The 24,364-nt window shown below is 38.2% G+C and overlaps 1 protein-coding gene across 2 annotated transcripts in view; it reads left to right on the forward strand.

The window, feature by feature from the left end:
- LOC129765018 (protein bric-a-brac 1) overlaps positions 1-24,364 on the forward strand; it is a 405,505-nt gene that overhangs the window by 370,571 nt on the left and 10,570 nt on the right. The window contains exons 3-4 of one of the 2 annotated variants that reach the window (XM_055764800.1): positions 2,028-2,075; positions 23,904-24,313. In XM_055764800.1, coding sequence (XP_055620775.1) covers positions 2,028-2,075; positions 23,904-24,313 — 458 coding nt within the window. The remainder of the gene's footprint in view (positions 1-2,027; positions 2,076-23,903; positions 24,314-24,364) is intronic. The other variant, XM_055764801.1, reaches the window with a different exon arrangement.

Consider the following 24,364-nt stretch of genomic DNA (forward strand, 5'->3'; position numbering starts at 1 on the left):
TGTAGAACAAAGCTTTTTTCTATTTTTCAAAATAATCGTGTTCTGCATCGCAAAATGTTGGTATTGATAATCTCTAAAAGTCTTTCGAAGACAGTTTTCATGTAAAATTTGAAACATAAAAGGCAAAAAACAGTTTTTTTCATGGTGACCCTAACGTAACTTAGAAAAATGGCGTTATTTACGTTGTTTCAAGAGATAGAGAAAAACTTTGTTCTACAAAGATGTCTCAAATAATTGGAGCTACAACATTGTCGAACTATATTTACTATATTTATAAAGATGAGAAAGTTAGATTTTATTATTTCATCAAAAATTTTGATCACCCTATTTTTGATAACATAAAAGCGAGCGCTCTATCATAAGTAACAACTTTGTCTAAGACAGTTTTTGTCTAGAGAATAACTGTCGAGCTCTAAATGCTAATTTTCACTTAAATGCATCTCCTGGACCATTGCGCAGTGTTGCCACATGTACAGATTTATCTGGCATGGTACAAATTTTTTGGTCATTTTTGGTTATTTTTGTACGGTACAGATTACAGATTTTTGTCAAAAAGTACAGATTGGAACAGATTTTTCCTCTTATGAAATTTCTCTTTTATTTTTGACCCATATTATAACATAAAGTCACTCATTACATTCACCTGAGAATAAATTTCAGTACGGAAAAATAAATTCATAATAAAGAATGCGCCCCAGTGTCGTTAACACGTAAGTATTTGTAGTGAGTAAATGTAGACATAAAGTTAGTAAGTAAATATAATGTTTTGTAATGAATAAATGAGTATTTTTTCATGCTTCATGATTTTTTCTCTGCAATGAATATTTTCAATGGTACAGATTTTTTGAAGAAAAAGTACAGATGAGAAAGATTTTTTCCCCTTCCGGTACAGATTAAAATGTGGCAACACTGCTGGTCACCCGGAAGCGTTTTGTAATCAAACTTGACATAAGTGTCATCGTCCATGATTGCGAAACTCCATTAAATTCTGTACACGTATAATCCGTTACATTGAGTAAAAAAAATATTCAAATTTTTTGAATCAATTTCAAAAAAATTTTTAAAGCTGCCTTTCGATTTACGATGCGATAATTATTTATTAAACAATTAACAAAAACAAAAATATCGCAGTATTGAAAGATCCTACAGGAACGTTATAGAAATCAAATGAAATCAGGTTGATAAGGCTAAATGGATTTGTTATTGAATTAGTTGGAAAAAAATTGTTAGTCCACAAAATCTTATATTTTTAATTTTTCCCGATATTTTTGTCTGCACACACAAGATAAAAATTTGTTCGTGAGATATTCCAAAACTTGAGAGTTCGAGCATTAATGCATTATTTGTAATGAAAAAAACAACAATTACTTTTCGGGCAACTCAATATATTTATTTATGGTGAAATACAAGAACGAGTGAAAAATGTGAAATGCCATGATGTGCAAGTAGACGAGAGGCTAACGCTTGTAGAAAATATTAACTGTGTTATGGAGAATGTGACTGTTATGGTCTGCTAATCATTGAATATACCGCTACCTCAGAATGCTAAATGATAATTATCGAACAAATGAAAAAACAACAATTGACTGCTTGGAAAAAAAAAATCGACTGCTGAAAAAAATGTCGCTAGAATTAAAACAAAATTATATACGATCTAAATGCAAAAATAACTGGAATAAAACGTAATAGACGTACAGTGATGACCATAGGGGGAAAGTTGACGACCGAGCCGGACAGTACCGGAAAATTTTCGGTGATATCATGTAAGAGAACATTGAAATACAAAACTGACATTTCAATTGCAGCGTATGGCACAAAGACCCAAAAAATAAAAGGGCCTGTTGGAACACAAAACATCAGTATAGGAAATCTGTGCAGTAGCTATAGCGGGCCTAAGTCTCATCGCATCATTCTCAAATATAATACCGATATCAGTTGAACAAACGTATCTCATAATTCCACTCATTGTGATCGTCCCGTATTTATTCGATATTTAAATCCCAATTTTTCTCTCCTTCACATTGCAGGCACAACACTATTGAAGGAAGCTGCCTGTACGCCACCTACTACCTACGGTAACTAACAGCGCCCTAGCGGTGTCTTTTCCGTTTATAAGAAACCCACCTATAGCCGCAAAAAGTTGCAACAGCACACATCCAGCAGCCGAAAGTGCATGTAAACATTAAACGTGCCAAAGTTCAATAGTAAATTAAATTACGGTCGAAGGGTAATTCAATGATCGTAAATGAATATTCTAAATATTGAATGCAGCCCAGTTTGCCAAATAGCGAACGAAGAGGCGCCCTCGATTCGTCTCTAAATAAAGCACCCGAACTTGCCGTAAAAGTTGGGGCTCCCCACCTCCACAAATGACGTCTCTTGCACACCCACACACTCCCGGACTTGCCGGGCGCACGACGTAGTTGAGCAACTTAATTAAAGTTTTTCTTTTCCCGTCCTAGACCGATCTGATTGTGGCATATAGCCGATATGCAGATTTTCAGATTCATACGTTGTACATATTCATGTGTGGAACCTCCGAGCGCATTGGTGCACCCACCTTCCTCATCAACCACCCCCAAAAGCGAAGAAAAACTGAATGGAAAAAAAACAACAATCGATTTTCTTCGATCTGCTCTGCGCCAAGGTATCGGTGGGAAATGCTTTCCAGCTACTATTGCGGGGCATTACTTTTTCATAATTTCATTTACAACATGCACAAATTACACTTTTGCATGCGGCTGATATTCGATTGTTGTTTTTCTTCGGCAAAATCGTGATTCGTGAACGGAATTGGAAATGTGCTACCACATGTTGTGTGCTTCCACTCATTTGGCGTACCACACAGTCGAAAAGTTTTTAATGTCTATTTTTCCTTTTTTATGCATTCGGTATTTAGTGTTCTGCTATCTTCAAACCGTTGACTGCCGGTTGCACGTTTGCATAAATAATTTGCGAATGTAGTTCGATGGAGAGAGAGAGAACAAGAGTGAGTGTACACCTGAAGAGAGATGTACCGCGGCCAACTGATAATATGTTGGGAACTGGGTGCGTTTCTACCTTCCGAGGCAGGAGCTAGCGCCACCACAGTCGGAAAAGGAGATTTCCACGGACCTGCAGCTGTCGATAGCAGCACCGACGGGAGGCGATGGGATGCGAGAACGCCACGCTGCATTCGTGTGTTGTGCTGTACTGATTCACTTATGAAATTTGCTGCAACATTTAATAGACTGTTAATTATAACTTTATGCATATGCGAATAATTTACGGCTGCGTGCCAATCAGCAGCGCAAACCGGGGGTGGCCTCCCTCGTGGGATCTTGAGTAATTCCACTGATTGAGCCATGATAGCGACCCGTTGATAAAGCCATTAAGAAGTGCTTTGATGGGATCGGATGTGTACATACTGTGTTAGTTGTGTTGTAGCACTGGGTTCAACTTGGCTCAGCAGCATGCAAGCTTTCTGACGTTAGAACGAGAGCAATGCGACATGCAGATGACGGAACTTTGAATTGGATGAAGCTTGAGGCACACTCTTCGGTACTAAAAAAAACTGAGTATTTCCAGCCGGTGGAGAAAAGATTCCGCCAAAATAGCCGCCTTCATTCCGCGCGGCGAATGACGTGACTATACACCCAAAGTTAATTTTCAGCACATGTTTTGACATCCCGATTTATTACATTAAATGAGTCGAAAAATAACAGAAAACGTTCTCCTCCCAATACGTGTTCATCATTTGCATAATATATATGCTATAGCCAATATGATTATGATGATGATAGCCCACCTCATACCCCTACAATGGTTTGAGCAGGACGATTAATCTTATAGATAATTTTTATTTTCAATCATATCACGAAGCCAGTATTATAAAAACAAAAACAAAGCGAACAGGCTCTGTTGCAGGCATAAATATCTATCAATAGAACATTAAAAAATAGGCATAAACTGCGAAAAACAAACAATGTTCCTATCCATATAGACATTGACATAGTCATAGTCTCAACCTCAGGCCCAAAGTTTTTTCCATGTCAAGGAAATTTCCAACCCGGGAAAATCCTTGACTGATTGGGAATTGAACCCAATATTTCCACTTCAGTTTCTTCAGTTTCCACTTCAGACCCTACATAAAATTTCATTGTGTGTCAGTTTTCTGCCAGTGTTCATTATTAACATTAGTCCAGGCCCACCAAACGCGCGCGAGGCTCAAACTTTCGTAGACAACACTCGTTTTTCTTTTTTTTTGATAATCTACAATACAATAAAAAAAAACTAGAAGTGGGTTATATCTTTGATATAACCGCAAGGTGGACGTAGGACTAACGTTGACCTAGCAATCAATAAGTAACAAGCATATAAATCTTAGACGATTCATCTTTCGAATAAAGTGATTATCATACAACTTCGTTCAGCCGGAAAAGAATTATTAACGTTCAAAGGGGGAATCGATTCCCCCTCGGAAATACCCAGCGCAAATAGTACCCGCCCCCCTAACCCCGACAATTGAAATCATCTTAGATCAGGAGCAGGATTATTAACCCTTGAGAAGGAATGGATTCCTCCTCGGAATTACACAGCAAAAATAAGACTCCCTTCGCAACAATTCCAACTTCCCAATAACGACGATCGATTGCAGCATTCGTAAACACAAACAAAAATAACGCTGCTTTTATAAATTTGGAAATGTAATATAATATCCACTTTGGTCATATCCACTACACCGTATCATACCATATCAAATCCATGGTCAATCCGAGAACAACAGTACTCCCGCTTGCATCTAATTTTCTATGCCAATTTCCCCTGACTCCATGGTTTTGAAATCTGTGTTAGGGAAACATTCCGATTTGCAGAAACGCAAGCGAGTACAAAAGTATCCGCTGCTTGCATCTAATTTTCTATGCCAATTTCCCCTGGCTTCATGATTTTGAAATATGTGTTAGGGAAACATTTCGTTTTCCAGAAACGCAAACGAGTACAAAGGTACCCGCAGCTTGAATCTGTTTAGCAATGTTGATTTCCACCAGGCTCCATGGTTTCGAAGTCTGTGTTAGGGAAACATTCCAATTTCCAGATACATAAGCGAGTACAAAAGTACCCACTGCTTACATCAATTTTGCAATGCCGATTTCCCCTGGCTCCATGGTTTTGAAATCTGTGTTTGGGAAACATCCATCCATTCCAGCGATCCTACTTCAATCGTTGCGCAATTTTTTATTTTTTTTTATCCAGTTCATTTATTTGTAAGGCTCAATCGCATAAGGAATCGTTGCGCAATTATAACTGAGTGGATTTCCGAGCTGCACTCGCTTAAAAACCGATTGGTGTGATTTCAATAGCATGTTTTGAAAGCAAATTTAAAGCTATTGAAACAAGTTTATAGATCAATAAGTAACAAACATATAACGCGTAGACATTTTATCTTTCGAATGAAGTGTTTATCATACTATTTCGTTCAGTTGTTTAAGAGCTATTAACGCTCAAAATCTCGTTCTCCGGCGTAACGTTTTCGTTTCCGAAAGTTTGAACTTACACCCCAGTATAGGAATGAAAGACGTAGTCCTACGTCAAAACATCTTCATCATCAGTACGAACATGGCAGTTTTAGATACCCTTATTTTGACGTAGGATTACGTCTTTCGGGAACATATTGGGGTACAAATTGAAAATCGAAAATTGTCCAATTTCAAACGCTTATTGCTCAGTCATTTCATAATGGATTGATGAAATTTTTGCGTCAATCGATTTCGGCACTCCATAACAATTTTTTATATTGAAGAAAATAATATATGTCATGAAACTAACTATCGAATAATTTAAAAATCTCAACCCCTATACTAACGGAAATACCCATTTCTGATTAGTCCAAATTGACGACACATGCGGCGGGTCCCTAACAGAGACATCAAAAAAACCAACCAAGCTGCCTGGGAGAAATCGGCATTGGAAATACATAAACGTAGGGGGACCTTTTTTCCCACCGAAATGTGTAACTCTTCAAACATATCCAAAATCAACAGATCGCCTAACGGAATCCTACGTGAACTATGCGGTCGTGTCTCGGACAGAACCCTCCTGTGACTTTTTTTTAAAATTTCAATAATTAGTGAACATAAATACATTAATTTACTAAACAATTTCGAAAACCTGTTTACAAAACAAATTTAACGTGGGAAATACACATTCCCTTAAACTCTGCCATTGTTGCCGCTCGTTTTATTTCCCTGGGCATCGAATTGAAAAAATGTATTCCTTTGTATAGCAACGAGTTCTGCGACCTACTGAATATAAAGTTAGGTGTTCTTGCATCATCCGCGTTTCTAGTATTAAAGGAAATTAGTGCCGCACCTTATCACGATTCTTAAGGCGCGTCCACATCATGCCGAATCATGCCGATCGGTCTGTACCAGGCGGCATATTCGGTTCGTTATGTAATGTGGACGCCCCATCGGGTGCACGAAGCCGAAGTCCCATCCGATGCACGAAGTCGTCACGAACACACGAAGCACAATGTCGTCAACGCTAATTTACTTCGTTTTGTTTTGGTTCAACTTTCTCGAACCGGACCCACTTGTTTCGGGTTGGGTTCGGTTTGATTCGAGTCGGTTTTCGGCACGTCGGCAAGCCCGGGCGGTACGTCCACATTTAGTCGGCTTTACCGGGCGGCCAAGGCCGATTGGCGTAATGTGGACGCGTCTTTACGTGGATTAAAGGTGTTGGGTAGCGAAAATACACCGGGCGGTACAACGGGCGGCGATTCGTGAATGTCTTTCCCTGTCTATTTTGCTCTGGACGGTCCAACAGTGGTACTGCAAGTGCATAGGCAGTTGAGTGTACAAATCAAAAGGGAATCTTCTAGTAACAGCAGATGACCTCATTCGTGAGGAAAACCGAACTATAGCTACCAGTAAGCAACGAAATTGCAGGAAAAAACAACGGGTTTTCGGAATCGAGCAACACTTAACTTTTTACTTCCGTTTTACGTAAGGATAGTCCCATTTGATATCTATCATTAGGTGACATGGTTTTTTTTACGTGGATTTTCCAATTAACGTGTTTTTTTACGCGGATTTTCCAATTAACGCGTTTTTTTTACGCGGATTTTCAAATTAACGCGGTTTTTTTAACGCGGATTTTCGAATTAACGCGATTTTTTTCACGCGGATTTTTTAATTAACGCGTTTTTTTACGAGGTACGTATCCCGTAAAAAACCTGGGAGTACAATTATAACTGAGTTTCTGAGCGGGGTTACTTCTATACAGGTTTGTGTGATTTCAATAGCCTGTTTTGAAAGCAAATTTAAAGCTATTGAAACAAGTTTATAGATCAATAAGTAACAAACATATAACGCGAAGACATTTTATCTTTCGAATGAAGTGTTTATCATACCATTTCGGTCAGTTGCTTAGGATGTCTCAACGCTCAAAATCTTGTTGCTCCGGCGTAACGCTCTCGTTTTCAAAACCTTGAACTTACACTTCGGCACAGAAATGAAAAACGTAGTCCAACGTCAAAAATAAAGTTCGAAAGTTTGTAAAAGAATTTTTAGTAACCTTCTCAGGTCAGTAAAAATACCTACATACTTCGCACGATGAATAAAGAAATGTATGGCCGATTCTATTAAAATGGATATTATTTCCAAAATCCCGTTTCGCTTAACAATCATTTCTTTCAAAAAACGAGACGAGAAGACGAACGCTCGTCTCATTTGTTTTCATACATTTTCTAAGCAACACAAATGTAAACATTGAACTTCAATCCAGGAATTCCACGCAAGGTAAATGATGTTGGTTTCTCCAGTCGAAAATATGGTCTTGGTTTGTCCGCTTTTTTATGCTCTAGTTCAGCGCACCTGTGTCAAATCAGGTATTCAAATGTTTAAAAAAATGTGAATAAAAGTGTCTTTTTCATGATTTGCAGTAGTTTTATAGGATAATTTTTACAGATTCACATGTTTTGAATGTATATAAAATCCACCTTCTATTGATGTCAATGCGCCCCTCACTTCACTCTTTTAATCAATCACCAGGTAATTTTTTGGTTCGTATTCAGACCAATTCTGGTTTATAACAATTATAAATATTTAAAACATCATGCTTGCACACCATTCGTATCAGATTTCTATGTCTCAATCATGTAATGAATGGATCTCGATGACCTCAATTCTGATCATAGTTTGTTCGATCCACTGATGTTGGTTTGTCCCCTATTGCTACAGCAACCGCTTGGCGCGCTGCAATTTGTTTGTTTTGTTTTGTTGTCCTTCGCGCGAAGCAGAAATAAATTTTCCCTGTGTTGAGTGTTGTTCACCTTTAAAATGCCCAAGAAAGGCAATATTCTGAAGAGAGCCTAAATTATGAATGGATCAATATGATGACATTAAACTCAAACAAATTTGAAAATTCGAATTTTTCATTCAAAAACCGGACAAACCATGATCGTTTTTTCGGACGAACCATGATCAGAGGTGAACAAACCATGATCATAATTTCTCATTGAAGAAAATAGTTTTAAAAAACATTTAAAAAATTTAACAATTTGAGCGCCTTATGGAATTACTAGCAACTAGAGACTTGGGGCTTTTCAAAAACCCAAACTCGTCTTGATAACATGTAATTTTCATGAAGAAGAATCGATTTGCATTTACTAGTTGCGTGAAAACACCCAAAATCGGACAAACCAACATCATTTACCTTAATTGCTTTGAAAATATCAACACGGCACGAAAAGAGTCTTCATGATCATATTGAACACAAATGAATAATTCATAACTCAAATTTTGAGCCATTCTTGATGAAACAATGTTATTCTATTGTTTTATATTTTATATAATGCGTTTCAATCATCGTTCCTAGATGTTTCGAAGCTTATTGCTATGAATGCGAAAAAAAACTATATTACTTTACTGTATAACTCATACTCAACCTCGGGACCGCGAACCGCCTGTACCCCAGTGGGCTCTTCTGGATGGCCCATCTGTTATTACTTTTTTTTTAATAAAGAAAACCCAAAAAACCATTACTTATCTTTATTTATTTTTGACGTAGGACTACGTCTTTCAGTGATGGTGCAAAATCAGAAAACAGGGCATGTTTTCAAGAAATAGAAATAGTAATCTACATCATCTGCAGAATCCAAAGAATCAAGATGGAACGCGAAACCATGACACATCCTGAATGAGCACCAACCTAGAGGATGGATCGTACAATCCTTATTTAGGTTTAGCATCAGAGAACTAGAATTAGTTACACATGCACTTGTAGTGTGTACAATTCGGAATAACAAATTTTTTATGATACTCCCGAAGTATTACTTATAACAAAATAAATGAAAATTTTGTTCAGTGGAGGTACCGCGTCGATACCGTCTGATAGAGAGTACTTCTATGTTTTTGCACCACATCATTTCTGCATCATCCCTGGGGTGTAAGTTTAAGATTTTGAAAACGAAAGCGTTACATTTGGGGTGCAAGGATTTGATCGACCGAACGAAGTGGAATGTCAATCACTTTCGAAAGATAAAAGCTGTATGAGTGATGTCTGTTAATTATTGACCTAAAAACTTTTTTTCATAGCTCAAACACTGCTTTGAAGGTAAACTACAGAAATCACAAAATGTGGAGGCGATCTGACGTAGTGGTAACATCCATACCTCTCACGCAGAGATCACGAGTTCAATTCTCACTCCCGACATTCTTCCAAAAATGGAAGTAAAAGTGACGAACCAGCCGAAATGTGTTGAAAATCACTATAATAGAGAAAAAAAAATGAAAAAAACTAAATCACAAAAATCTAAAAAAAAAATGGTTGGGTCTGAGCCTAGGGACACGGACGGGATCTTGACACTTAACATAGGACTGTGGTTATGTGTAGTAATTGTATTTAAATTGATTTTTTCATTGTTCAAAATCTGTATTTTTTTCTCTTTTCATACATCAAATGGATGCCCTGGAAAAACCGTTTCCTGTATGTACACGTATCCTTCAAACGGGTTAGATGACATAACGTGGTAGAATTCGGTACCGCATTATGTTCAAAAACTACACAAAAATATCATAAAAGCCATTAATACCCATTTCATCTGTTTATTCAATCATGCAGAAGAAGACAAAGAGCCATTAGCCCTGTAAGATCGCGACTACTCAAGCTATCATAATCTGATTTACGTGGGTATACCCTTTCGATCTTCTAAATCAGCAGCCATTTAAATTCATTTATTGCATTTTCACATAACCATAGAACATACTCGATATTATGACATTCTGAACCACAATTACACAAATTGTCAATAGTGGGACCTACACGATAAAAATATGAATTGAACACAAATTGATTGGACAACATACAATATAATAAAAAATTAATGCCTATTATCGGTAAATTGAGAATAATTCATTTTACGCATCAACTCACATTATGAATTAACTCCCGAATTTAGGCAAAAAGATTGCTCGTTGCGTCGGGGAGGAAGCGAGTGGGTAGTGAAATCGAAAGAAGACGTACCCAATTAAATCGTCAAATTGTTAACTATTTTTACTACATTCACTGTTCATGTTTCAAGCGAAAAAAATACTGGATAAATTTCCTATCTAATGATATATAACACAACATATGACTCTTAATAAATCGTTACATTTTTCGTAGAGTGACCCCCCTATATAGAAATCAAGGACATAGTCCTATGTCAATATACTTATAAGTTCATCTAATCGAGATTGATCAGAGGTTGATTCATGTCATATGATGAACTTGAAAGCATCATAAATAAAGTGCCTGCCCTGGCCAACCTCTGATTCTGTTTTGCTACCGTGTTGATCGGATGTGCAAAATTTTGTCTCAGAATGCGTTCTCAGAATATGCGCGATGTAATCATAGTGCAAAGCATGCACTGATGAACAGAAGCAAAGAAAAGATAAATATTTTCATACTGTTATGTGTAGATTGGTTGTGTAATCTGAATCACACATACGAATTGTTAATTTTATGCGTTATCAAAAAGAAAACGGTGATGGGAGAACAAATATGTTATCGGCTCGGGCCGCACATTGAGCAAGAATGAATCATGATTCACCGATTTTCAACCGTTTCTACAAAACGACGCAAACCCATCGGTTCTTGCTAGGGCCATCAAATCTTTCGACTAATTTTTTTTTTAATTTCGATGCATTTCAAAATGATCCGAAGCTATCAAAAGCGTATTGGTTTTCATAGTTTTTTGCTGAAAGAGAGCTTTTTTGAATGAGTGTGTTCGGATTTGTTGGTGTAATGAGGATGATGTTTTGAATTATAGTGGCTCAGTTGCCTGAAGAAAGGCCAGTTTGGGAAACCAAACTTGACCATGAGATTTGGAACACTTGACCATTAGATCTGGGAAGCCTCGCTGGCTGGTAGGATGACTGATAAATCGTAAAATCGTGACTTTTAATTAAGCACCATAATTTGAGTGTCAAACTCGTTAGTGTAATCTCTATCGGATTAGAAGACACGAAGACAGTTTAAAAATGTTGAAGTTTGAATGAACATGTTCACATCATGTTATTTAATTACTTGAAACACGTATTCCGGACTTTTATTCAAACATTTGTCTATACACTTACAAGATTGTTACTGAATCTTCGCATTATAATATAAATAATAAGTCTTCATAAACAATTTTCGTATGAGATTTTTTCACCACCTGCAGAAAATCCTTCGTTTAATTTTTTTCGGAACTCGAAAAACGTCCGAAATTCGTACCTCTACACTAGAAACCCCCTTAAATTTCATTCATAATTTTAATTTTAAAAATATGTTCATTCCGTCTGAAAATCAATAATTCTTTGACGCTCCCTGAACTCGTAAACGAAGCTCAATGTCATCAACGCAAACAGGATATTTTGCTCGACTCGACAGAGACTGGACCCGAGATGAGTCGAGACGAATTGTTAGTCTCGTCGTATAGAATAGGGCAAAAGCTTATGACGTTTCGATAGTTTTACGTCTTTATGTCTCATTCTTGAGAGACCCATTTATTTATTTCCAGTTAATACTTCCATTGAAGTGACACGAAAAGTTAATCCATCATTAGGTCACAATTTTCTATCTGTGACAACACCATCAACGTATAGTGAAAGAAGCTTTTCCTTCCCGCTAGCCTCGCTCCCCGGGGGCTGATGTTCAGCGATCGAAAGGTGCGAAAAAAGCCAATTTCCTGTGTTTAAATACTTGTCCAATCAATTAATTTATTCATAAATAAATGCTCCTGTCGCGCGTCCTGTCCGACAGCATATTTGTGACCGCAACATTGATGGTGCATTTGTGGCTACACCGTGGAATCGGGAAGTGTTTCAGTGCTCGAAATTGAGCGAGAGAATTGGATGAATGATGCACACAAAAAAAAAGTATTCTTTCAGTCACACCGCCCACTGCACGTTTATGCGAGAAGTTATTCATATTTATCGCAAAAATAAATAACAAAAAGCCGAGCGGAACGAGGGCGAACGAAATAATTTCACACAAATTGGGTGAACAGAGGTAAGTTTCGAGACTGGGGTCTACCTTTTTGTCCGTGTTGTGGCTCGGATTGGGCGCGAAAATGTCCGCTTATTTAACTTTTTTTTCTCCACACATGTATTTGCACCTGTATTTGACACTTGGGATGCGAGGGTGTGTGCAGGCAAATATTTGGCCTTTTCACCTTCCTATTGCAGTCACGCAGTGGCAGCTCTCTCGTTCTCATCAACGAGCGGTGGTCCATATAATTATTTGATGAGATTTAATACGACTAATGTGAAGAACTGGAATGCCGCCCATACAGGACCATACTTTTAGTTCAGAACGAAAGCCTGCATACTTGTCATTAATTTGTTAGTGGATTTCATTTTCGTTCTTTCAATTTCATTATGGTTTGTCTGGACTGACCTCAACAAGGAAAACTTTGGGTATTCGATTTCTAACCTGGTAAAAGAGTTTTTTTTATCTAAAGAGGCAATTCAATTTTCCACGACGTATGTAGATGCATTTTTCTTAATAGGTATAACTTTCGCACATTTCCATGTTGAAGGAAATCTGCTCGATCGAATAATCGAATTGAAAAGATAAACAATCCGGTCCAAAACTTGAGGCAAAATAATCTTGATGAATTTTAACAGTATTTCATCTAGACCAATTGCATCTGACTTTACTTCATACATCGCATTTATAACGTCAATTTCACTGATTAGATTGAATTGGAAAGAACTTCTAAGGGGTCGGGCCACCACTGAAGAATTACTAACGTTGTTTGTAGAAAAATTATTCGCAAATGATTGATTGATCTCATCGGCATCGAAGCAATTTGAAGAATCAATGGATGTTTTGAAAATCTCTTGATTTCTAAGTCTTTTCCATAATTGTTTGGGTGGCAGCTGAGGATTTAATCTTTGGTTGAATTATTGTGCTTTTGTAGTACGAATTATGGTGGTAACTCTGTTACGAAGTTGTTTAAACAAATCATGATGTTCTTCTAAACGGGTAGCTTCCCATTGCTTGAATGCCAAATCACGGTCAATCATGGCTCTGCTAATTGAACTATTGAACCAAGGATTCGCTCTTTGATTAGGAACAAATGTCTTAATAGGAACGTATTGATCAAAAAGATGTTTGTTTTTTTCATTGAAAAAATCCGTTAGAGCGTCAGGATCAATCATATCATAATAATCATCCCAGTCAATAGCATTACACTCTCCTTTTAACCCATCAACATCCATGTGATTATAGTTACGGAATCTAACAGCACTCACATTATTCACTGTATTGAAATTCAACGATGCAAATACAATATCGTGGTTGGAAAAAACGGGGGCTTCAATCTGGTTGAATTTAAGTATGCAAGATGCACTATTTGTCAACATGAGATCTAATTGCGAACAACCGTTTCTGTAGAAAAAGTTGGCTCAGTTCCTACATTGTGCATATCATAAGTCGTAAGAGCGTCTTTAAGCCTTAAGCTTCTATGAGGATCTAACATGTTTGTATTGAAGTCTCCAAGAAAAAAAGATAATTATAATAAGGGCCGAACTCAGAAAGGAGTGAGCTTATTTCGCTAGTGCAGTCAGTTTCAAGAGGGTTATAGAATGCTCCCAGTAAAATTTTGTTGTTATCGTGTTCTAATTCCATTAGCAAATATTCAGTTTCAATCGTATAGATATCGGACATTGATTTTTTTAGTACTTTGAAATTAGTTCCAGTCTTTATGTAAACTAATACGCCTCCACCAAGTCGATCAACTCTATCGTTGCGAACTGCACTGTAGCCATTCATGTTTATCACATCATCATCTACAGACTCATTCAACCAAGACTAATTGATACATACAACATCAACATTTGAAGTGTGCACAATTTGCTCCAATTCATCGAGTTTTGCCAAACGACGAGCACACACGCTTTGACAGTTAATGGAGCACACTGACAACTTCCCCGCAACTAAAGCCGGGTTCAGACGGTGCGAGTAAGCATACGAGTCGATCTAGTCAGTTACTGCAGTGCAGCTACTCACACCGTGTGAACACATCATGCCAGTTAGTGTCATGTGTGATTCGGCGTGCGAGCTACTTCAAAGTTTTTTGAATTTACTCGCACTCGCATCCCTCAAAACGTCAAAAAACAGAATTTAGCGTTCGAATCAGGGATGCCAAATGTAAACAAATGTCTCTATTTTTAAGATATTTGAAAATATGCGAAGATATTTATAGACTTGAAAAATATTGGAAAAACAAATAAAACCCTAATAGTTTCTAAACGGAATCGTTGTTATTTTGTTTGGCACACTGGCGGGGCACGTTTTCTTATTGAGACAGTTTTATTGGGAATCTAAATATAAAATCATCATCGGGCACAATTTTCATTCAAAATTCACTCACAACTTGCAAAAAAAAGTATTGTTCTAAGAAACAGAATACATATTCGATTTGAAAAAAGTATATTTTCATTCATTATTTTAGTTTTTGAGACGTATTTATTCCTCCGGCGAATCTACTATCATTTTCATTTCACAAATTGGTACACGAAGCTGCTGTCAACGCGAAGTAAATCAAATTTTGAAAAATCTTTTAGACTGCCATTTGTAGCACCACATACTTTCGGAATTAATTAAGCTATGGATGCTTTCGAGGTTCTAAAAAATAGCGACAATAATCTGATATATATTCCATATTCCAGAAGAAAGGCACATCATTTCTAGTTTCACTCATGAGTGTATATTGGCGTTGTATTTGTGGAGCAATTAAATCCAACAGTTTTTTCACTTTTTCAGGTGTTATTTCCAACACTGCTCTGTACTCTCGGGGATCATCATCGTGGAGTTACTCCAGTATTGTATTTGTTACTCCTTTTCTTTGCATCCAATTCCTGGCCCGAATCCTTTTTTCTTTCTGCTTTTTTCGGATAGTACCCTCAGTTCAAAGAAATTCAGCACAAAGTATTTGTAAACACGGCCAGCGTGTGTCTCGCGATAAAATTTAAAATTGTGTAATGATAAATTCAACTGAAAACCTAAGCCGAAAACAGCCAATAAATAAGTTGATTTCGGATCAATCATCTGTCAAATTCGGACCTGATTGCTGTTTCTGACTATTTGATGGACATTTGAAAAATCGTCTGGCATCTCTGGTAAACCCGTACTTAGTATCTAGTTTCTTGTCAGCAGCTCACATTGTGTGAACGGACAAGGCGAGTCAACCATTTGTCAAGCGAGTTCACCGGGTCAGTAGCTGCTCGTTGTGAAGTCAGCTACTAGCAACGTATAAATGGGCCTTAACGCAGATCTCATTACTATCCCCGGAATACACAGGGTCATGGAGGTATCATTTCTTATGATGTCATCCATGATCGCAGTTATGAATATAGAGCACAAGGAAGAGATATGTTTTGAGCAATTCATTGGCAGTAACTGATACAATGTCTGTTTCCATAATTATTCTATAAATCTCAAACCCAAGATGCAAAAAAACAACAAAGAAATCAGATAAAAATCGCCAAAAAATGTTAACAATAATGTTAACGGTATCCTACAAAGCAACAACAGGCAGCAATCACAACAGCAGCAACATCAAGTTCATCAGAATCCATCTAACGTGCCGCACATTATGGGTTGAACAGCAGATCTAATTCGCTTTCCAACGATATCCTCATCTCACGATCGCCTGACTTCTGCCGAATGTAAACAACTCCTTCTCTCGTATATACCGCCTGCAGTTTTCCATCCTTTTGACGTAGAGCTACGTCTTTCAGGAAGGGTGCCAAATCAAAAAACAGGTCACGTTTTTATGAAATAAAGTTAACGTTAATAACTATTTTCACTGTGACCGAATTCTCATGATTTGCATACCAATCGAATCGGGAATTCTCTAAGATTTGTTTGATATGATATACATTACAATTCGTTAATCTCTAAACGGTTTAAATTCATGAAAACTGGAAGAACTTCCTTTTTTCCCATACATTTTTCTACCGATTTGTGTGCTAGCCCTACCCGTATTTCGAATGCTCATAACTCAAACATTTCTTAGCAGATCGGAAAGATGTTTGCATCATTTGATAGGAAATATTTCTGCGCGTATATCACAATTTATAAAAATGTTATTTTTCATGAGATGAACAATTGAACAATGTCAAACGTTATCTAAACACCCTAACTGCCAAGTTTTGATTGGTCCGATTTACGGTTTCCCCAAAACAGACTTCAAAATCGATGTACCTGTAGAAATCCGCTTTGCAAATATACATACAAGTCGGGGGTATTTTCGTTCCCACCGAGCTGTGTTTCCCTAACACGGACTTCAAAATCAATGTGCCTGGGGGAATCCGCTTTGTCAAAACATGCAAGTCGGGAGTATTTTTTCGCACTGAGCTGTGTTTCCCTAACACGAACTTCAACATTAATGTGCTTAGGGGAATCCGCTTTGCAAATACATGCAAGTCAGGGGTATTTTTTGGCTTTGAGTAATTTTGTACTCGCTTGTCGTTGGGCAGACCGGACTATGTTTCCCTAGAACATACTTTTAAACTGTGAAGCCTGGGAAAATCGTCATTTCAGATACTAGAGGTGAAAGAACTTTCGCGGTTCGGGAACTACGTAAACATGAGATGTGCAATAATTTCAGAGGGAAATGTAAACTACAATGATCATTTGAATTTTTTTCCGTTCACATATTTTCAGTGTTTGCCAAATGATCCACTCATTGAAAAAATCGCTTTCGTTCGTTCAAATATGATCTTTCAGGAAACATTTCCCCCAGCGGTATTCTATTATTGTTATGTGCTGCAAATCACGACACAAAAGAGAACGAGACAACTCTGCATCGGCTCGCACTTCATTGCACACCAGCATGCAAGCAAAGCTATCATATACGCTTTCAGTGCAGAAAGCTTATTTTCTTCTTTGCCTCTAACATATGCATACCGACCTCTCCATGCATCATGAAACAGCAGGATCATACGGACAACGCAAAGCGAAAGATTCATATTCAGCTTATGTAGCAGATCCTGATTTTTAAGTCTCAGAGAGTGCAAACTATATGATTATTTAGCTCGATAGAGGCTAAGGGAAGGGTAGTCAGATTATATTTTCAATTTTTAACGCCGCTATCCCTTGAAATGTGTATATTCATATAGACCGCATAGTTTTACTAGCAACACCGCTCCAGTGAGAAGCAAAAACTCTCGCGTTTTATCTCTTTTCCCATTCGCTGCTCTCCGCAAATGGTGACGTAATGATGACGTAATTTTTCTTGTATCATTTATTGCTTTACACTTGTCTGTGCAGTGGGTTTCGCTATGGTAAAATGAGACGATATATGCGGTTCAAACTTGTATGCAGGCTTCGAAAATAGTGTGCCATGTTTGATACAACTCGAATATGCAAACAACAGTCTTCGTTCCTCTCTTAGTTTAATCACTAAATGTTACAAAAGTGATTGCTGACATTCATTCAAGTATCTGAATGATCCTCTCATATTTGGTTATATGTTCGTGAGAGTTTACTTGCATGACACATTGTGTATCATTTGATTTTGATCGAAATCCAAACACTGCATATTTTGGTAGTCATAGGCATCATATCAAACGTAGAAGGACGTTATTCAATTTTATTTGTAACGAAGAACATAATCTATTACAAAAATTTCGATGCATTCTAAAATAATATTCGAAGTGGTGAACATGTATGTTGCATAATATGATTGCGTAGTTCTACGTCGAAAATATGTGGTCGTGTCCTAGGTACAACCCCTTACCTTTTTCAGTTTAAGCGCTTTCGTCCGAATACTCCTGGATGCATGGGTGAGATTTTCATTGACATAGACTCGTTTGTTGACCGAGAATCCAATATCCGATAGTGATAGTGAGCGAGACTGAAGATAACGTGAGAAGAACTCATTTCTTTGAGTGTTGAAGGCAAATTGCAGCAGAATGATAGATATTGAGTCGTCGTTCAAGCTCTCTTTGGAGAAGCGGCGGATACCTAGCAGAGGAAAACCTTCGTCGGTATATCCGAGCTTGGGACACCATCCATGCTCATATTGCAGCAGATTTCCCCCTTTGACGTAAGGTACAACACTGATGATAAGGTCATTTCTTCTGGTCGTTCTCTCCACAGCTTGTGATGCCTCAACTTTGTAGTTTCGTACAGATACGCTTAAGTCACCGACGATGTGTTTGGTTTCATCTCTCAGTTTCTCGATATCAGCTATCAGATCCGATTTTAAGTTCTGCATCTGAGTGGTGAGTTTATCTCCCAATTTTTTAATATCATCTTTCGTGCTGCGCTGGTAAGCGTTGAACTGGGATTTCATCAAGTTCGCGAGCTCAGATACAGTCATATCTTTGTTTTTTGTTGTTTGCTGTTAATCTATCATATTTTCTGTATAAAACATTCATTCCATGTAACGGAGAAACATGTTATTTGCAAGTGGTTGAAAATAATCTGATATTATAATGATGAGTTTTGTTAGAAATACTAGGAATTTTATAGTAAGAGGTAGATTCAACGGGGTCGATTAGAAGATCAATCAATGAACAGTTCTGCGATTGAACTTATGAACTTGCTCATAGTAAGAAAACGTGAATGTTTGAAGGTATTGATAACAAATAACAAATTTTGGGCGGAACGAGGTTTGCCGGGTTAGCTAGTTACAATTAAAAGAAATATGCTTACATATATTTTCTGAAATAGAGTAGTGAACAATGGTAAAATTTCAAACATTTAAATGAAAATCCAACGTTTTGATATATCGACACAAGCAATCTATGGTCCCTTATTCTTGAATAGCACTAACGTTTTCAATGAAACTTAGGACGTTTTAACGAAAGTATTACGTAATTTACTCGATTTGTCCTCAATTGACATTCTCAAGACGAAAAAGCTTTTCGAACATAGTCATCCGACATCGTCTGCCATGTGCGCGTTATGACAGACTTCAGGGTCTTCACACTAGAATGATTTTTTATTTTGAAGGCTTGTGCTTCAACATCTCTCCAAATCGAATAACCCAACGGTTTAAAATCCAGACTGCCAGAGGGCCACAAAATTGATTTTAACATCACTATGCCAAACATCGTGACACCAGCCGAATATTTGGTTTTGAACTTTATTTCTCCGGAACATCCTCAAATTTATTCGGAGAAATGGAACCGTTCTGTGATCACAGATAAGTAATTATTTACACAAATTAACCCAATATCAAGAATTTAAACATTTTCGTATTTTTGCCTGCCGCACCCTGTAAAATGAAAAACGCAAATGAAATCTTTCTTTATACTCATGCCGGTTGCAAATCATTCTCATCTTGTTCGGTCTGGGAACAAAGACCGCAAGGTGGACTGTACTTTTCGGGATCCTCCAAGCTCGGAACCTGTCGGTTGAACGGTTGGAGCTCTCGTCGGCTGTTGGTGTTCGGATCCGGGTTCGTGTTCGTGTTCGGGTGTGATCGGAAAGCCTTAAAAAAGGGTGATCTATAAACTCTTTCGTAATTTGAAATGTAGAGGAAAAGATGGCGAAAACTTCATAACTCTTTAATATTAGGCTGTCAAAAAAGTCCTGCCGTATTTTTTTTGAATTTTCATTTGTTCATAAAATTAGTTACAATCATCTGTTTTAAGTCAAATATGCGCCGTTTTGTTCGATGACTTGTTCCCAACGAAATGCCAACTTCATAATACCCCTATTATAGAAGCTCGCTTCCTTATTGGCAAAAAACTCGGATAGCCAATTTTCACAGGTCTCTTTTGTGGCTAACTTCTGACTACCTAGCTCGTTCGCCATGGACAAAAACAGGTGGTAGTCACCTGGTGCAAGGTCCGGACTATACGGCGGGTGCAAAAGAACCTCCCATCCGAGCTCCCGGAGCTTCTGGCGCGTCTCCAAAGAAGTGTGTGGCCTGGCGTTGTCCTGATGGAAGACAATGCGGCCTCTGTTTATCAAAGATGGCTTCTTCTTCATGAGTGCTACCTTCAAGCGGTCCAGTTGTGGCAGTACAGGTCCAAATTGAGCGTTTGGCCATAGGGAAGCAGCTCATAATAGATTATTCCTTGACAATCCCACCAAACACACAGCAGAACCTTCCTGGCCGTTAATGAGGGCTTGGCCACCGTCTGAACCGCTTCAGCGGGCTTCGACCACGACCGTTTGCGCTTCACGTTGTCGTAAGTGACCCACTTTTCATCGCCAGTCACCATCCGCTTCAGAAACGGGTCGATATTGTTGCGATTCAGCAGCGATTCACATGCGTCGATACGGTCAAAGATGTTTTTTGCGTCAACGTGTGCGGCACCCATACATCGAGCTTCTATGTGAATCCAAGCTTCTTCAAATGGTTAATAACGGTTTGATGACTTATCCCCAGCTCTTGGCCGATGCTACGGCTGCTACTATGCCGGTCTTTCTCGGCTAATTCAGCGATTTTGTCGCAATTTTCGACGACAGGCCTTCTACTATGCCGCGTGGCGCATCTTCGACGACCTCTACACCAGAACGAAAACGTTGAAACCGTCGTTGTGCGGTGGAAATGGAAACTGTATCGGGTCCATAAACTGCACAAATTTTATTGGCAGCTTGAGATGCATTTTTGCCTTTGTCATAGTAGTACTGTAAAATATGTTGGATTTTCTCTTTATTTTGCTCCATATTTGCGACACTATAACTCACGAACGACTTAACCAAACAAAACACTGTCAAGCTGTCAAGGACTATATTATAGCGCGCAAAAATACCTTTCCAACAAGCTATAGTATGACTCGATACAATGAATACAACTAGAACTACGCGCTTACAACGACACCTCGCGGAAATACCGCAGGACTTTTTTGACAGCCTAATATATTTCTTTCTCCTTCTACACTTCTTCTATATGTGGTTCTGCTGCTGCTGCTGGTTTTTTTCTACTGCTGCTTGGGCTTTCCTCCTGATGTTGTCGTCGCGGTGGTCATGGGGGGGGCAAAGTGGTCACCTGCTTGTTTGGTAATATAAATAACTATTGACTATAGATGCCGTATTGATAATCACCTTATGTCTGAAGCATTTAATGACTTTTGAGTCACCCTGTACTTCAGTAGAGCTGTCGCATATCAAAATACAAATAAAAACAAAAATTGCTCTCTCAATAACCATTCGGCCGTAGTTCTCTGTGCATGGTATCTAAGGAATTTCTCGTGAAGTTTAGTTTATTCAATCTGATATGTTGGACAAATCATCAGTTTGGACGACTGTTCACATATTCTAGGAGAGGTGAACAGATATTTTGTTAAATCTTAGCGATTAATTAGCATAGAAATTTCTTTGATGTTTGGGGGCAAAGTGATCATAGGTGAATAACGACTTACAATGTTTTGTTTACTGATATACCTCATCACATTCTGTTCTTGAAGAGGTTTCTTTTGTGGCTTTGGCCCTAGGAAAACATGCCACTCCAACTAAAGCAAGCCTCATTATGCAGAACGTTATGCGTTTCTTACTACGTTTTTGTACGCATGTGAACATTTAAATTGAGACTATCGGTGAATAGGCCAAGCTTATTTCATACATGTACCTACTATATTAAATATGATTTGAACAAATTTGAACAAAAAAACGCATAAATCTATACCATTTAACTTGATATGGGTGACCACTTTGCCCCCACTACGTGACCAGCAAAAAAAAAGTTCGATTTTTCACCTTTTTTTCTAATGATGAAAAATGTACTATTTTAATTTTTTATAGTAAAAGCCGTTTGCTATCTTTAACAACAATGAGTTTTAAGGGGAAATAAACACATTTTTATATAAAAATAATGAACGATGTTTAAATTTTCAGTTTCGAACCAATGTCCTTGAAAAAAGAATAAAAGTTTTATGCAAAGAATCTGGAATAATTTTTTTCTTATATGGATTTTCTACATCAATGAAGAGATGCAAAGACCATCAATCAATTATTTGCAATCAAGATTAAAAAAACTAAGAACTATCTTCAGGGATGATAATCTGTAAGAGGGTATTCTTACTCCACTACAAACCAATAAGAAATAATAAGAATTACAGATTTCGGCCTCTCCAGTATATCGGAGGTGATTTCGCATGTTGCTGCATAAAAAATTATTTGAACAAAGACGACACATAGAAACACCGAACATACCTCGCATGAGAACATCTTTTAACGCTGGATGACTTCCCATTTTAACTACTCAGGAGAAGATCCAAATTACCCAATTGTAACCTTTATGGAACCGAGATTCATGTCAGCATATTTAGGAGCTCTTGAAATGGAAACAGCCCGATAGAAAATCGTATTAGGGTGTATAAAATATCTTTCGGTGTATCTTCTGAGAATAACAACTCATCGCCGTCTTCAACATCTGTAAAACGAAGCAAAAGTGACGAAACTGAATCACTGAATGACATTTGAAAATCGAAATCATTTTTCGGTGCCAAATGACTTGAAAGTGCATAAAACGTCGATATCTGGTGCCATCTCGAAAACAAATTTTTTGCCGAAAATCGACCTTCTGGGACTTGCCTGAGTGGCAATGAAAGTATGGAAAAAATAATCATCGAATTCAAGAAACCGACCACGCACATTTCATTTATTGGCCCAAAAAAAATTACCTGTGAAAATTCTCAGCTCAATTGGACATGATTTAGGGGTGCCTCAAAACGCTCAAAGTTTTGATTCGTTGACCATCGAAAATCTCCCAAGTGGGAAGTACATGAAATTAGGAAAATCGAAAAAATGTTTTCGATGCCAAATGACTTCAAATTACATAAAATAAGGTCTGGTGTTGTCTCGAAAAAACATTTTTGGTCGAAAATCAACCTTTTGGAATTTAGCCTGAAACTTTGCACAGATCTTTTTTTTTTTGGGCCATTAAACAGTACATGGTCGGTTTTTGAAATTCTATGATGAAATTTTTCCATACATCCATTGCCACACTATTAATCACCTTATAAAACAAACCGATTTTTGTCTTAAGACGCGTCCACATTACGCCGAGCGGCCTTGGCCGCCCGGTAAAGCCGACTAAATGTGGACGTACCGCCCGGGCTTGCCGACGTGCCGAAAACCAACTCGAAACAAACCGAACCCAACCCGAAACAAGTGGGTCCGGTTCGAGAAAGTCGAACCAAAACAAAACGAAGTAAATTAGCGTTGACGACATTGTGCTTCGTGTGTTCGTGACGGCTTCGTACATCCGATGGGGTTCCGGCTTCGTGTACCCAATGTGGCGTCCACATTACATAACGAACCGAATATGCCGCCTGGTACAGGCCGATCGGCATCATTCAACATAATGTGGACGCGCCTTTATAAATAAAAATTATTTTTAATCATTCGGTCCAAACCGATAGCATCCGCACATTATGACATATGAAACTGAAACTAATGTATGGTCCTCTTTTGTTTCTTCATTACAGCAGAAAGTTACCAGTACCAGCTGCAGTCGATGTGGCAGAAATGCTGGAACAGCCAGAACCTTATCCACCACCTTCGCTTCCGAGAACGCGGTCCGTTGAAATCCTGGCGTCCCGAGACGATGGCCGAAGCCATCTTTAGCGTACTAAAAGAAGGCCTATCACTTTCCCAAGCGGCCCGGAAGTATGACATTCCCTATCCGACGTTCGTGCTGTACGCAAATCGTGTTCACAACATGCTCGGGCCATCGATTGACGGTGGCACCGATTTGCGACCGAAAGGACGAGGCCGGCCCCAGCGCATTCTGCTCGGCATATGGCCAGACGATCACATCAAGGGTGTTATCAAGAGTGTGGTTTTTCGCGATGTCAAAGAGATAAAGGAAGAACCGATCATGTACGGCAGACATTCGGTAATTGATAAAGTTTAAATTTAACAGCCGTCGATCGTTTGCTCAATGTTT

The sequence above is a fragment of the Toxorhynchites rutilus genome, chromosome 2 (genome assembly GCF_029784135.1).
Source record: "Toxorhynchites rutilus septentrionalis strain SRP chromosome 2, ASM2978413v1, whole genome shotgun sequence".
Taxonomy (NCBI): domain Eukaryota; kingdom Metazoa; phylum Arthropoda; class Insecta; order Diptera; family Culicidae; genus Toxorhynchites; species Toxorhynchites rutilus.